This window comes from Daktulosphaira vitifoliae, unplaced genomic scaffold, assembly GCF_025091365.1.
Source record: "Daktulosphaira vitifoliae isolate Bord-2020 unplaced genomic scaffold, ASM2509136v1 Scaffold_2, whole genome shotgun sequence".
Classification (NCBI taxonomy): Eukaryota; Metazoa; Arthropoda; class Insecta; order Hemiptera; family Phylloxeridae; genus Daktulosphaira; species Daktulosphaira vitifoliae.
In genome coordinates, this window is record NW_026099573.1 from 14,583,441 (window position 1) to 14,597,780 (window position 14,340).

A 14,340-nucleotide genomic window follows, 5' to 3' on the forward strand; every position below is an offset into this window, starting at 1 on the left:
TCTCCACTATGCCGCGACCCCACTGTGCTACCGTTTTTAATATTTAATTCATTAAGTTTACTTATGTTATATACAGAACCATCAAAGAAGAACTAAACTCGGCGAATTGTCGTCCAAGTAGTTGCGTCACGCACTTAATTTAAACATACAACGTAACTACTGAACCTATCTCTCTCTTTATACTAATAGTAATACTCTAAAATACCAAGTTTTTAAATTTTTAACTTCGTTGCGGAGCTGAGAAGGTATTAGTATTACATAATGTGATTATTTATTTATTTTTGTATATGTCACTACTTTTTCTCAACTTTTACTGGACCGATTTTTTTCAATTATACGTCAAAAGATAACAAATCGTATCTAGTTGAAAACATTACCCTCATATTTTTTTTGATAAACGTCTGCCATGCTATCAGAATATACAACTACTTTATAATTGTTTATAATTTATCTGTGAAAATTAGAGAAAAAAAAATTGGATATCAATTTCTTACTAAATTTAATTTCTATAATATATATTTATTCGTGCATTACACTTATAAACCATTAAACTAGTAATCAGGATATAATTGAAAAAATAGAAATTAATGTTGCTTTTAGATCAACAATTCCTTCTAAATATTAAACATTATCTACAGATTTGCATCGAAACGTTTTGTATCGATCAGATATCAGATATACTTGTCCCAACTATGCCACATCTACACTATGCAACGATCCCAATGTGCTGCCGTTTTTTTTTAATAGAATATAGAAATTAATTTTATTCTTTAGATTTTAAGTTTACTATTGTTGAATAAAAATTAATTAATTATTATAAGGCAATTTGACTCACACGTGTTTACTCATTTTTAAATTTAATGGTAAACGGTATGGTTCATAAGGGTATTCTCTAATAGAGTTTAAACAAAATCCAATGACTCTACTTCTTAATATGTAAGTATCCAAAATTGGTTTTTCAATAATTGACGCTCTACTCTCTTAATTGTATACGCATTAATTATTGTTATTATGTGTAATGAATAAATCTGATTTTATCCAATTACTTAATTTCTGGCTTTTATTGTTAAATCATATTCGTTTAATGAAATTGATTAATTATTGTATTTTTTTAAGGTATGTAAACATCTTGAAGTTTGTTTGACTATCATTAAATAGTTTGTTAATCAAGTTTGGCAATTAAGGTCTTATATATTATTATTATTATACATTTTGTGTTTGACCAAAGGCTAACTATGCATGTATTTATACAATAGAGAATAAATTCTTCCGAACAATAAACTAACTTTCATCCAATCTCAATTACTCCCAAGTGGGTTGAACTATATCCACAGAATATAATGAAAGTCATGGCGATAGTATACAGAAACTTTTCTTATAGATTACCTTAAAACACACAGTGTATTTGATGCAATACGTTTCACGTAAAAAGTATACCTAATCGTAATAACGATACTTTCTTCGTGTTCTTTGATATACTCAAATTCTTAAAATTATGTTTATAATTCACTACTATTTCAAGATAACTCAAATTATACATTGTTTTAAATTTCTTACGGATATTATTTGTTTATACATATGTTTTCCTACAGTAAATAATAAGTACGATGCTGAAATCAATAACATTATAAATTATTTTTAAATAAATTAGTATTACATTAAACAAATCTATTATAAAATATAAAATAAAGTAATAATTCGGTGGGAGAGGAAAGGAGTGATTAATTGGATAACAGATATATAGCAAAAATTCGTCTTATTAATTTAGAGTTAATCGACCTAGGTAGCCTTTTTCTCGTTATAAGAAAATAAAGATCATATTCGCAACAGAAGCATTATTATATTTATCCAATCAAAATTAAGTAGATTATACCAATTTTATTAAATTTATTAAATAAAGCAATTTTTTATGGATAATAAATATACTGTACAACTTTCCATCGTGATATTGTTAAAACTAGCCTCATGTAGAGATTTTTTTATAGATAACGTTATAACACAAAAAAAGATTATTATGGATTTCAAAGTAGTCAATAAAAAAGTATTTCCTATTAAGTAAAATTTTGTATCGAAAATATCTCAGTATACACTTTTGCCCAAAAATAAAAGCAAAATGTCTAATAAATCTATTTACTTTTGACACGAAAAAACATAAAGAGGCAAATAAATTTTGATATTGGTAAGGTATGAACAATATTTCCACAAAATATTTGAAACAATACTTTATTTATGAAATATTATAATTTCCAAAGTGATGTTAAAATTAAAAATTAAAATATTTCGATTATAACAATATAGGAACTGAAAGAACTAGCATCACACTCAACTATTGTTGATAAAATTTCGTAAAGAAATGTCTATTTTTCAAAAAGTTATTTCAATATAAAGTGAAAACTGAAATTAATATCGAATGTTTTTTCGTTCATTTATCTTCATTAAAGGGATTGAAGGAAATTTTTCCAAATTATGAGGCTGATAGCTCAATTAGATAATATAAAAATATATTATATATATATATATATCTTTAGATATATATGATATATTATATTATATATATATAATATAATATAGTATAATATAATATAATATAATATAATATATATATTATGATAAATTATATATGATATATATATATATATATATATATCGTATAGATATATACAAAATCGGTCCAGTAAAAGCAAATTATCCGTATGGACACACATCGATGCTATAAATTGCTTTTTAAAATAAATTATTATAAGAAAACAAACTAAATGACGCTTCAAATAAAATAAAAACTAATTAAATGCTCAAAATAAGACATATCATTTTATTTCTAACACATATGTAGAATTCCACATACAAGCTATTTGTGTGAAAGTAGTAAAAAGATATAATTTTTTTAAGACTATTACCTTGCTATTAACCAGAAATATTTAATAATAAAGCATTAGATTTACTTTTATATTAACACCAAAAACAATCAAGCAATAAACCTTTTAACTGTTCATTTTTTTTTTTCAATTAAAACCGAAAACAAGCTAAAGCCAAATTTGTACAAAACCTGCAAAAAACTAAATACATTTTCAAAAATGTAACCGAAACCAAAAAACCTAACTCAAGGGAGACGTGTCATAGTTAGGATAAGTATAATGATATCTGACAGTGATTAACATTATTATCATAAAAAATGTTTGAATGAAAAACTGTTTTATTTCATAATAATTTGTATATTCGTACATTTACAATTTCTAATTTTTCGGTCAAATTCTTATATTAGGAAAATCTTGGGATGGTTTCTGTACTGTAGTAAAACAATTTTTAAAATTTTTACTTCTTCAAATCCTCCCTGTACTAATTTTTTTTATTGGATTTTTAGAAAAAGCATACCAAAAGAAAGCTTAGCGTCTCTAGTAAACTATGTGAAAATCTCCTTTAAATAAGTGCTACTTTTTACGATAATATTGATAAATTTTTTAATTTATAAAATTGTGGATTTTTTTTAAATATTCGGCGCTGATAGGTTCAGCTAGATTACAATCGGGTTCTGTTGACATAATGTTTATTAAAATTGGTACAGTGAGAATTTTTATGGATAGATATAAATATAAACGCACATCATGACAAAACTAATACTTTCTCAGCTACGAATCAAAACTATAAAAAGATTTTATTTTAGCTAACTAAAACCTATATTTTAAGTAAAAACATAGTTTCAGGTTATTAAATACAAGCTTATTAAAAAAATCTACAAATATTTTATCGGATTTAAGATATTGTAAAAACAATATATAGTTTATTATTCTATAGATTGCACATACATTCGATAAAATTCTTTTAATATTTTATAATCCAATTTTAATAATAATGTTCGATTTTTCGCATACATGTATTGGGAGTTTTTAACGCATAAAATATAAGGAAAAATGTTGATAAATTATTATAAAAATTTTATATTTGAGAACGAATTTATGATACTTAATGTCAAAATTACACTACTTATGTGTACATAAGTAGTTTTAATGTATTATAACGTGGACATTAAAAATAAAATTATTTCGGATCATTTCTGTGTTCCCAAAAGAGTTTTTCATAACCAATTTTAATTTATTAATCAAAACCTTATTTGTTTTTCAAAATTATTTTAACTTAAAACCGTAATTTTTCTATATTCAAAACTAGGTTTTAAACCCAAAACTGTTTTATTTTGTTTTGTAGTTTGAATAATATCCGTTTAATCCACTTTTAACTTTTTACCATTATTCTATTATCTATAAAAATACAGATTTCGTACAGATTTTCTGCAGCCTACTGCTTTAGAATATTAAGAGTTTCTTAGTTGAGAGGACGTTAAAATATACATAAATAAATAACTGAAACTTATGCTGCTAATTTTCCAAAACCTGGTTTTTCATCAGGAACTAAAACTAAGAAAATCTAACTATTTCAGTAACAGCAATTCAGAAAAAAATATTTTTATTTATTTATTATTATTAATTTTATATTATTAATATGATTGAAATTCTATTCTCACGTATTAAATTTATATATTAAATACAAATTCAAAATCTTATGTTCGTTCCATTTTAGTAACAATTCGATTATTTAAATAATATATAAGTCTGAATGTATGTTAAGCTATTATCCCAATTGATTTTTAACACATGGTAATGTATAAAAGTAGAATTAATTTATGTATTGGTAAATATAAAATATAATAAATTTTTAATTTCCACATGTATAATACTTCAAAGCGTAACATTTTTGTTATGACGCAAAATTCTAAATTATTTAAATTGTTATGTTTGTTCTAAAGTAAATATCAAATAAACTTTTACAATTAAAATCTTTGAAACTTTACTAAAATAACTTGACCTATGAAAAAAATAAAATTTTTAAAAACTACTTTATCGATCATAGGGATTAGACATTATTAAAAAAAAATCAATTATTTTGCTACGATGTATTTATAAAATATACAGTATATTATGAAAATTTCTAATAAAAATTATTAGAATAATCATTCAAATTTAATAAAATAATATATAAATCTAATTTATTTCAAAATAAAAGTAAAATACATTTTTTAAACATACAATTATTGTGTGCGAAAAAATAATTATGTCATTAATCATTATTAATTAATAAAAATATTCTATATCTAATAAAAAAATATTCAAGTCTTATTAAGTTATTTTATTAACTTAAAATAGTATTGTTAGAAAGTGATTTGTAACATAAAAATATGTCAAATGTTTATAATATATTCAATATTATCTTTATAATTTTGTAAAGACTATTAGTTATTATCGAGGTGGACATAATGCCCATGCACTCAGACCTGTTGGTCCATTGTGCGCAATTTGTAAAGACTAAAAAAACATTTAATGATCTGGTAAAGATTTGATATTCATCAACCAATGGTTCATAACATTTGTTCCACTGATTTTTTTTTATTATTTTCTTTTGTAAAAATTACAAGAAATATTTAAAAAATTTAATATAGCCATTTTATAGAGTGAATTATAACAAAAAAAAAAAAAATGTTTGGTTTAGTTGGGTTGGGTATATATCTTTTTAATGTAATGATTAGAGCTCGGATGTTTATGACTTTGCATATTTTTTTCGCTAAATATGAATTAAACCCAAGTATGATATAAATTTGATTCATAAAGTCTAGATTACAATTACGTAAACTTATTTTGCATATTTTTGCATATTTGACGTTTTTGAGCATATAAATGCATATATTGATTATTTCTAGAAATAGTAGCATATATTTTATAATTTGCATTAAAAATATTAAAAATTTGTTTTTGATGAAGATCCGTAGAATACTATGTACAATAAGTAAAATTAATTTTAGAATTTAGATATTTATAAATTCCATAATTGATATTAATATATATGTATATACAGTAAAACACCTAAGATGCTTCATTTAACTTGCCTAGCTCATGCTTTACATCGAGTAGCTGAGCAAATCCGTAGTGATTTTCCTTTAGTTGACAAACTTATATCGTCCGTCAAAAAAGTCTTCCTTAAATGTCCAGCAAGAATACAAATATTTTAAGATGAGGCACCTGAGCTAAGTTTGCCCCCACAGCCAGTTATAACGCGCCGGGGGACATGGTTGACGGCGACTATTTATTACTGTGACTCATATGAAACAATTAAAAAAATTATGGACAAATTTGATCCAAATGATGCTTTGTCTATAAAAACAGTTCAAGAAGTTATGAGTGAACGAAGAGTTGAGGCCAATTTAGCTTTTATAAAATCAAATTTTTCGTTCTTATCTTCAGCTCTAACATCTCTAGAAGAAAAGGGGAAAACTTTATCCAAATCGGTTGCTATTATAAACACCGTTTCAGGAAAATTAGAAATTGCAGCATCAGCTTCTCAAGGTAAAACAATATACACAAAATTTCAAAAAGTTTTGGACAAAATTTCTAAGATATTAGATGGGGAAAAAGAATCACTTGAAGGACTACCTGAAGTTATAGAAACTAACGACATTTCTTAATTTTAAGCACGCACCGATTAACTCTGTGGATATGGAGCGGTCATTTTCAACTTATAAAAACATACTGTCAGATCGTCGAAGGTCGTTCAAATTTAAAAACATCAGCAAAATTATCGTTATTCAGTGTAATCCTGATATTTAAAGTACATTTATAATTTTTTTTTTCATATTAAATACGTGTGTTTTGTAATAAAATAATTTTAATTAATTTACATTAAAAAGGTATAAAAAATTTTTCGAATTAATATTAACCTCTTTTTTTTTTTTGCATATAGATATTGAAAAATTGGTATATTTAAAATATTTTAAAGCATATAATTGCATATTTTTACATTTTTAAATGCATATTTTAATTAAATTTTGGTCATAAACATCCTAGCTCTAGTAATGATATTCAAAAGAATTTAAAAATTTTGTATAAAATTAAATTTTTGTTTTTACAATACAATACGATATCAAACATTAATAAGAAGTTCATCATAGATGGAAATAACACAACCTTAATATGCTAAAAACAGGTTATATAAAGTGATATAATGCATGGGATATTTTCTAAGAAAGTTATAAATATGTTATTGTAAATAAATTTTAGTACAGACATACTAGATATTTTTATGTCTGCTATTGTGGTAATTTTGAATAGTTATTTCCAATAAGCGTATAAAAATCTGTTGAAGAAGATCAGTGGGTTCGTGTTTTTACAGTCACTAGAACCGTTCCGTATGTCTCAATAAAAAAATATTATGGCCTACGGACAATACTTTTAATGTGGACCGACGTGCCATGGTAATTATTTTTTGCCCCAAGNTGGGTTCGTGTTTTTACAGTCACTAGAACCGTTCCGTATGTCTCAATAAAAAAATATTATGGCCTACGGACAATACTTTTAATATGGACCGACGTGCCATGGTAATTATTTTTTGCCCCAAGCCCTTAAGTCATCGTACACGGATTTTACCACTATAAATATCTTCATTAATAGGTCGTTGCGTACAATAAAATTATTCGTTATATATTACAACGGTGGGCGTTTTCTCACCTTTCACGCTTTCGGCTTAGCTACTATATAATTTGAAAATCAACATATAAATAAAGTTTAATTTACTTTTAATTAATAGAAAATCGAAACATATACCTCCTAATACTTTGTTGAAGCTTTTAATATAGTTGTTAATTTATTTTATTTCAAAATTAATTTTTTCCATTTTAATTAATATTGCATACAAATTGATGATAGACTTCAAAATTGTACAAGTATTTTAAATGTAGTAGCGAATTACTATAAGAATTTTAAAAATAGTTTGGAAGCTATGTTTTCAAAAGTTAAAAACAAACTTTGTCTGGAAGTAAAATAACAAAAATTTAGCTAAACCATTTCGTTTGTTTTTATCATATCATTTTATGTCATAAAAACTATTATTTATATGATTTTGTTTTAGAAATATATGTATTTGTGATACTTAAACACTTATTAAGTATTTACGTCATTATTAAAAATAATTTTTGTCGTGTAATAATATTTAATATAATTGGAAAATAAGATTATTAAAAAGTTTTACCTATTAAATGATTTACAAACTAGTAAAATATCTTTGCGAGAACAATGGAAATTAATATAAATACTGCTTGAATCGTTAATACATTATCCTTGCTATCTATTATGTATTTAGTGTCAAGAAATCCCTTAAAAAGATTTATAGGTACATTTTCTAAAAAAGTAAATTAACATTTTTCGAACTCTGGTGATAATTATTACGGTAGACATTTATATTTTTTAAATTGCATTCTTCGAACCTAATCAACACTGAATGGAACTGATGATAGTTGTTTAATTACTCAAATGAGAAAACAATTCTTAAATTAATATTATTTTTCATTTGAGTAGCATTTAAAGTTTTGGACAAAGGTATTGTTTTTTTCGTGTTAAATTAATTTTAAATTAAAAACAATGAATTATAATAATAACTACTGACAAAACAAAATTTTATGCTTAACATCAACATATAAAATTTCTTAATTAGTTAAATAAGAATCAATTTAAAATCTCAAGATATATTATTCTAAGTCATAGGTGTATTTTCCAAAAAAATTCGGGAGGGTTATATGAAAATCTCAACTGCAGATGGTAGTAAATTTTTGTGTATCTCTTTCCCTTGAAATCAATAGTGACGACTTAATATAAAAAGGATATCGACGGTCGTTGTAATTTGGCTTGAAAACGAATAAATTTCTTTTAAGTATTGTTAATTTAGCAGTAATGAGCAAACACGTTTCAGTTAAAAATGATTTATTCGAGTGTTGTTTATTTGAGTGTTGTATTTATTGTACGTCACGTTTTTGTTGTGCAGATAACGAAATTTTAAAATAAAATTATTGCAAAAACTTTAAATCATAATTATTATTGTAAGACAATAGGTGTATAATAAATATTTACTTGTTATTATACAACATTTACAATAATCTCAATGTTGTATGATAATCTTTCATTGAAAAATATCTATGAACAGAGTCGACTGGATATTATAGATTTTTATGGGTTTTTACAAGAAATAAAATGTATTTATCATATAAAATAGGTAAAGACCAAAATAGATAAACACGAAAATGATATTAGTGTTATTACTTTTTTCTTTTATCGAGACAAAATTAATTACAAACAAATTTGTTGGTATTTATCGTTTCTAATATTTTAATCGTTAGTAAACATAAATTACTAACATTTACTGTGTAATATATTAATAAAACACCATGAAACTTATTAATGCTTGTTTGTATGCGTTATAATTGAATTATAACGTATAACTAATATAACTCATGTTTGGACATAGTCATTTACTGACCACGTTAATCCGACGGTTTCAAATATTGTTTGTGTTTCCCTTTATCCGAACTAACGGATTGATTTGAAATGATCCGCTGTAAATACTGGACTTGTCGGTGACGAACAATCCTTTATAGTCGACCTTACTGAACGGAGATATTTTGTATGTCCTCTATTTGGATTCGGGTTACATTTATATCGGCTAACATAAATATCAGTTGAAAAATTATGTTTACTTGGAAATAATTAAACGACCTATTGTGAATTTGAATAATCTAATTTAGTGTAACTAAATAACATAATTCGTTATTAAACAATTATCGGTACTTGTGCTGGACAGATTGATTGATGCTTACATTATATACAACAATACGCATTTATAAGTTGTTACCTTGAGGCGTCTAAGGTTTTTAGTAAAAAACAACCCGTTTTCCATCAGTACGACGAAACTACTGATGCAATAAGAATTCTAAAAACATATCTGAATTCAGCATCATGTGACTCAGTCAGGCCATATTTTTGAAATTNAATTTTTTAACTCTATTTGTGTGTGTTACTAAGAGTCTATAACATTCTAAATATTTTTGTAACATGTTGCTATACAAAACACAAATCCTTTTTTTTTTTTAATATATTTTTTTTTTTATTCAAATAACTTTATAAAATTTACATCTATACAAAATATATGCACAACCGTAAATGGGTTAACAGTAGTGAAAAAAAATTACAATATGACTTGAATAGCATGCAGTGGGGGGGCACCCAATGAAACTACCTACTTATATATATATAAAAAAAAAAAATAAATAAATTTTTCCTTGAAGGAATTACAATTTCAAAAAAGTGGCCTGACCGATACCTAAAAGACATGACACTGAATTCAAATTTGTTTTCAGAAATCTTATCGCATCAGTAGTTTCGTCGTACTGATGGAACAAAAACGGGTTGCATTGTACGCTCAAACTAATGGTTGCAAACAGTAGCTGTTAAGTGTGACATGCTCGTGCGCGTATGTGTGTTATCAGCAGCAGCTATTTTATTGCCCATAGAGTTGCATAGTTCAATACCGACTGCCTAAAAGTAGTTACAAATTTGATATTATACCTGTATATATGATATTTGATTATTTGCTTTTATGTTATTTGCATAGCTATCATTGCATAGTTAGAAACAAATTTTGTTGTTGTTTCCTATATAAGTGTCGCTAAAAAATGGGGAGTCATACAAAAATATCACTAACAAAAAAAAAAAAATATACAGGTAACATATTAACATTAAATAAGTGGCGTCAAAAAAAAAAAAATCTGGTAAGGTACGTATATATACAAATAATTTTCATACACTTTCTTAGTTTTGATAGAAAACTGAGAAGGTATTAGTTTTACTATGATGCGTTTTTTGCTTGTGTCTATCCATATCTGTACCTACTGGACTCTTATTGTTCAACGATACGCCAAAAGATCAAAAAATATATCATGTTGATGTATTTAGCATTATATTTTAATAATTTCCCTTTAACCCTTAAGCAGGCGCGTACCTATTTTTAACGTTCATAGTCGCGTTGGGGTCTATTAGACCCCATTTCTAAAAAAGTATAAAATATGTATAAAAAAAGGTCGGTACCCAGACGCCTTAAGGCGTAACTTAATGACAACTGTGCAAACTGATGTATTTCGAGTCATTATTTACAAGTATTCGATTTTTTTGAAATTTGTGAAATTCTGTAGTAATAACTTTTTTAGCAATGTTTAATGTTCGCCAAAATTTTTTTTTTTAAATCACTAACGATATCTGTAAACATTATGGTAAATTTAACATCAAATAGAATGAATAATTTACTTCTCAAGAATCAGTCACTTATTTGGAAAAATAAAAATAATTTTGAATTTTTTTTGGCATCAAAGTTTATATGAGTATTAATTTTTTTTTTTTTAATTTAAAATCATTAGTTTCAATGTAAATGTGAGAAAATATTCATTTTAATATAATGTTTTTAGGTGTCTATCGCCACAAAGTTTCACCTTTTACTAAACCAAGTACGCTTAACGATTAACAAAAAAAATTACAAATAGTATTAACTTGACTTTTGAACTGCTCAAAATATATTACCACTTGACTTATTGCAACTTAAATCAATTTGACATAAAATTATCAACGACGGAAAAGGGGAGGGTATATGTCTTGTAATGCCTTACTATCATATAAATAAGCTGGATATTATACAATGCATGAATCCGGTATCAGTAAAACAGATAATTCATGACAACTCATTAATTCAAACGTCGTAAGCTAATTACTCATCTATGTAGTCTTTCAATATTGGTGGTCATCCACTGATCCAGAAAAATTTGATGTTTTAAACACATTTAAAATATGTTTAAAATGTAATTTAAATATTTTCAAATTTTTACAATGAAACATGGAAATTGTATAGTGGCCATATATCGTATTCTGTCTAAAAAATACGTTGTCAAGTTATTACATAACCTTGTCACTTTAAAACTTGTACACAAGACTTTTCTGAGGCAACCCTAGGATGCTTAACGCCAGGTTTTGTAGAGTCAATGCATGTGAAATCATAAATATACTTTATCGTATCAACACTGTGTTATCATTAAGTGATACTATTAGAGATAATTATAATTTATGTCAAGTTTCATTTTGACAAAATCTGTGAGATTGAAACTTTATTTAATGCATTTACATATATTTCCAAGGTGCAAAGTTACATGGCTTTCTAATTGTGATATATTTTTTTAAATCTACTCGAAATCACATATCTAATAATTTATGTAATGATAAATTTCAACAAAATTTTAATACACACAGTAATACCAGGCGTATGATTAAAGGAATTCATAAAACTTGTCAGGGTGATAATATAAGTAAATTAAAAACGAGTTGTGCTTTGATATTTAGGTACAGACAATCAAATTTCTTACGCTAGTCCGTACAATATTTTCCTTTCCCTTAATCAAGAGAAATAAGTTACAAGTTTCTATGTTAAAATAACACACTATAGCCTATAACTGAATAACACAATTTTATTAATATTATTGTATCAAATATAGTGTTAAAATTTAATTATTATTATCATATTATCGTGATCACCTTCAAACCAAATGTTAACCGTAATCTTATTTTATTTTACTAATCATTTTTGTTAAATTTGCTAATTTTAATGGCTAAATGTTTATTATATTTTCGTTATACTGATTATGAAGTCATTCTTTATATGTAAAAACATCTGTGTAAAACGTTTACAGGAATCTATGATTCTAACGCGTTGTAGGGCCCCAGACTGGGATGGGTCTTAGTTTATTTGACATGTTCCAAACTTAACAGTCTATGAAATGTATTAAACTTTTTATAATTATTAAAAATTAGCATAAAAGCTACACATCACAACTTGAATAAAAAATGATATCTACACATTTTATTTATAATGATATTATAATCATATTATGGTAGGTATTGATGTTATTTAAATCCCATTTTTTGTGTAGAATAACTTATTATTGTACATTATTTATTTTTTACGATTTAATTGTATTTTTTGTTAGTGACGCAGTTAAATATTAGTGAAATTTTATTTGTAAATGAATTATATTGTTCGGAAAATAAATGTTGTTTTCAAATGTGTAGTCTAAGAAGTTTTCTTAATTTTTTGTTATTAATAAAATAACAAGAGTTATTTATAGTGACGTCAGCTACCACAAAGTTACATATTTTTTTTAAAAAGAAGCACCAATGAGATATTAAGCGTTAACGTAATCCACTAACTGTTTTGCGGTAAATTTTGTATTAAGACGGTGCGACAAAGCTAATGCTGGTTTAGTCATGATAAATTAGACAGACGGATTTTTCGGGATAAGTAATTCGGTAAAGGTAACTGACGCAAAGTGGTGACAGGAGAAATAACATACGAGGAAAAAGAAGGGGGGAAATAAGATGAAGGTATTGTTGGATGGCAAAGACGGGAGAAGACAAAGGGTTCATGCATATAAAAAAAAGGAGCTGCGGATTTTATATACACTCGGCCGTGTGTGTATAGGGTGGCATAAGGGAGAAGACGGAATAGGGTGTATAATATACGCGGTGCGTGCGTTGTATGAGGAGAGGGAAAGGGTAAGTGTCCTCTTGTTAATACGTGTAATCAATCTTGCTTTATTGGCAGGGTATAGGAGGACGTGCCGATGCCGTCGCTGACAAATGTCTGGTGTACCGCCGCGCCCGACGTGCAACATTTCTTTACCACCCAGTAGTCCGTTTCTCTTTTCGTCCTAACCTTTCCTGTGTTATGTGTTGGTACGTTAGGGTGACTGGTTAGCAATGACCATAGATCCCGGACCTAACTAGTTAAACACTATTAATCAACTCTGTCAGCCGTTACCGTCATTGGCTTGTCAGTCGATAATTAATATTGCGAAACTTTTGCAGCCAAACACTTTTAATATCATAATATTAACACTTCATTTTGTACATCGTCATGTGCCAAATTACGGTGCATTTAATAGTGTAGGTCTGACGAATGAATGGAAATACTCTTAGTATTTAAAAATATAATATCATTTACGATATTTTTCTAATCTAGTGAGTAATTCACTGATTTTTGTTTAAATATATTTGACTTGAGTACTAAATACATGTTGTTATTTTATGATTTGTTTCAGGGAAATTCTTAATCAAATGCCTCCTTTCAATTTTCCATTCATCACTAGAACACAGTACAAGCGGTTGCATGCTATTCATTAATAATAATTATAATGGACTTTGTCTTTAAATACAAGACTATAAAGTAGATGGAAAAAATTGGTTTCTCAATCACATTTTTATAAATATCATTGTTAGTATTTATTTTAATTGTGTTTGTATCGACTGTTATTAATAAGTCTTATTCTGTGTGATATCGTTAGGAATTCTTACATTTCAATACTAATTTTATTATAGTATTTATGTAGTTAAATTTGTCAATAAAAAATATAAATGTTCATAATTTATTCCATTTCGG

At 26.0% G+C, this 14,340-nt stretch overlaps 1 protein-coding gene and 1 long non-coding RNA gene across 2 annotated transcripts; both read left to right on the forward strand.

Annotated features, from left to right (window-relative positions):
• The first annotated feature begins 5,980 nt into the window (after positions 1-5,980).
• On the forward strand, positions 5,981-6,761 carry LOC126898695 (uncharacterized). Its single transcript, XM_050672982.1, has one exon. The coding sequence runs from the start codon at positions 6,167-6,169 to the stop codon at positions 6,506-6,508; it is 342 nt and encodes a 113-aa protein (XP_050528939.1). The 5' UTR covers positions 5,981-6,166; the 3' UTR covers positions 6,509-6,761.
• A 3,681-nt stretch (positions 6,762-10,442) lies between these two features.
• On the forward strand, positions 10,443-14,044 carry LOC126898696 (uncharacterized). The gene is made up of 2 exons (XR_007702357.1): positions 10,443-10,641; positions 14,003-14,044. It is a non-coding gene; the product is annotated as an uncharacterized LOC126898696 (long non-coding RNA).
• Positions 14,045-14,340: the final 296 nt, after the last annotated feature.

Excerpts from the sequence above, each read along its gene's own strand:
- LOC126898695 (XM_050672982.1), top strand. The coding sequence starts at position 6,167 with ATGGACAAATTTGATCCAAATGATGCTTTGTCTATAAAAACAGTTCAA.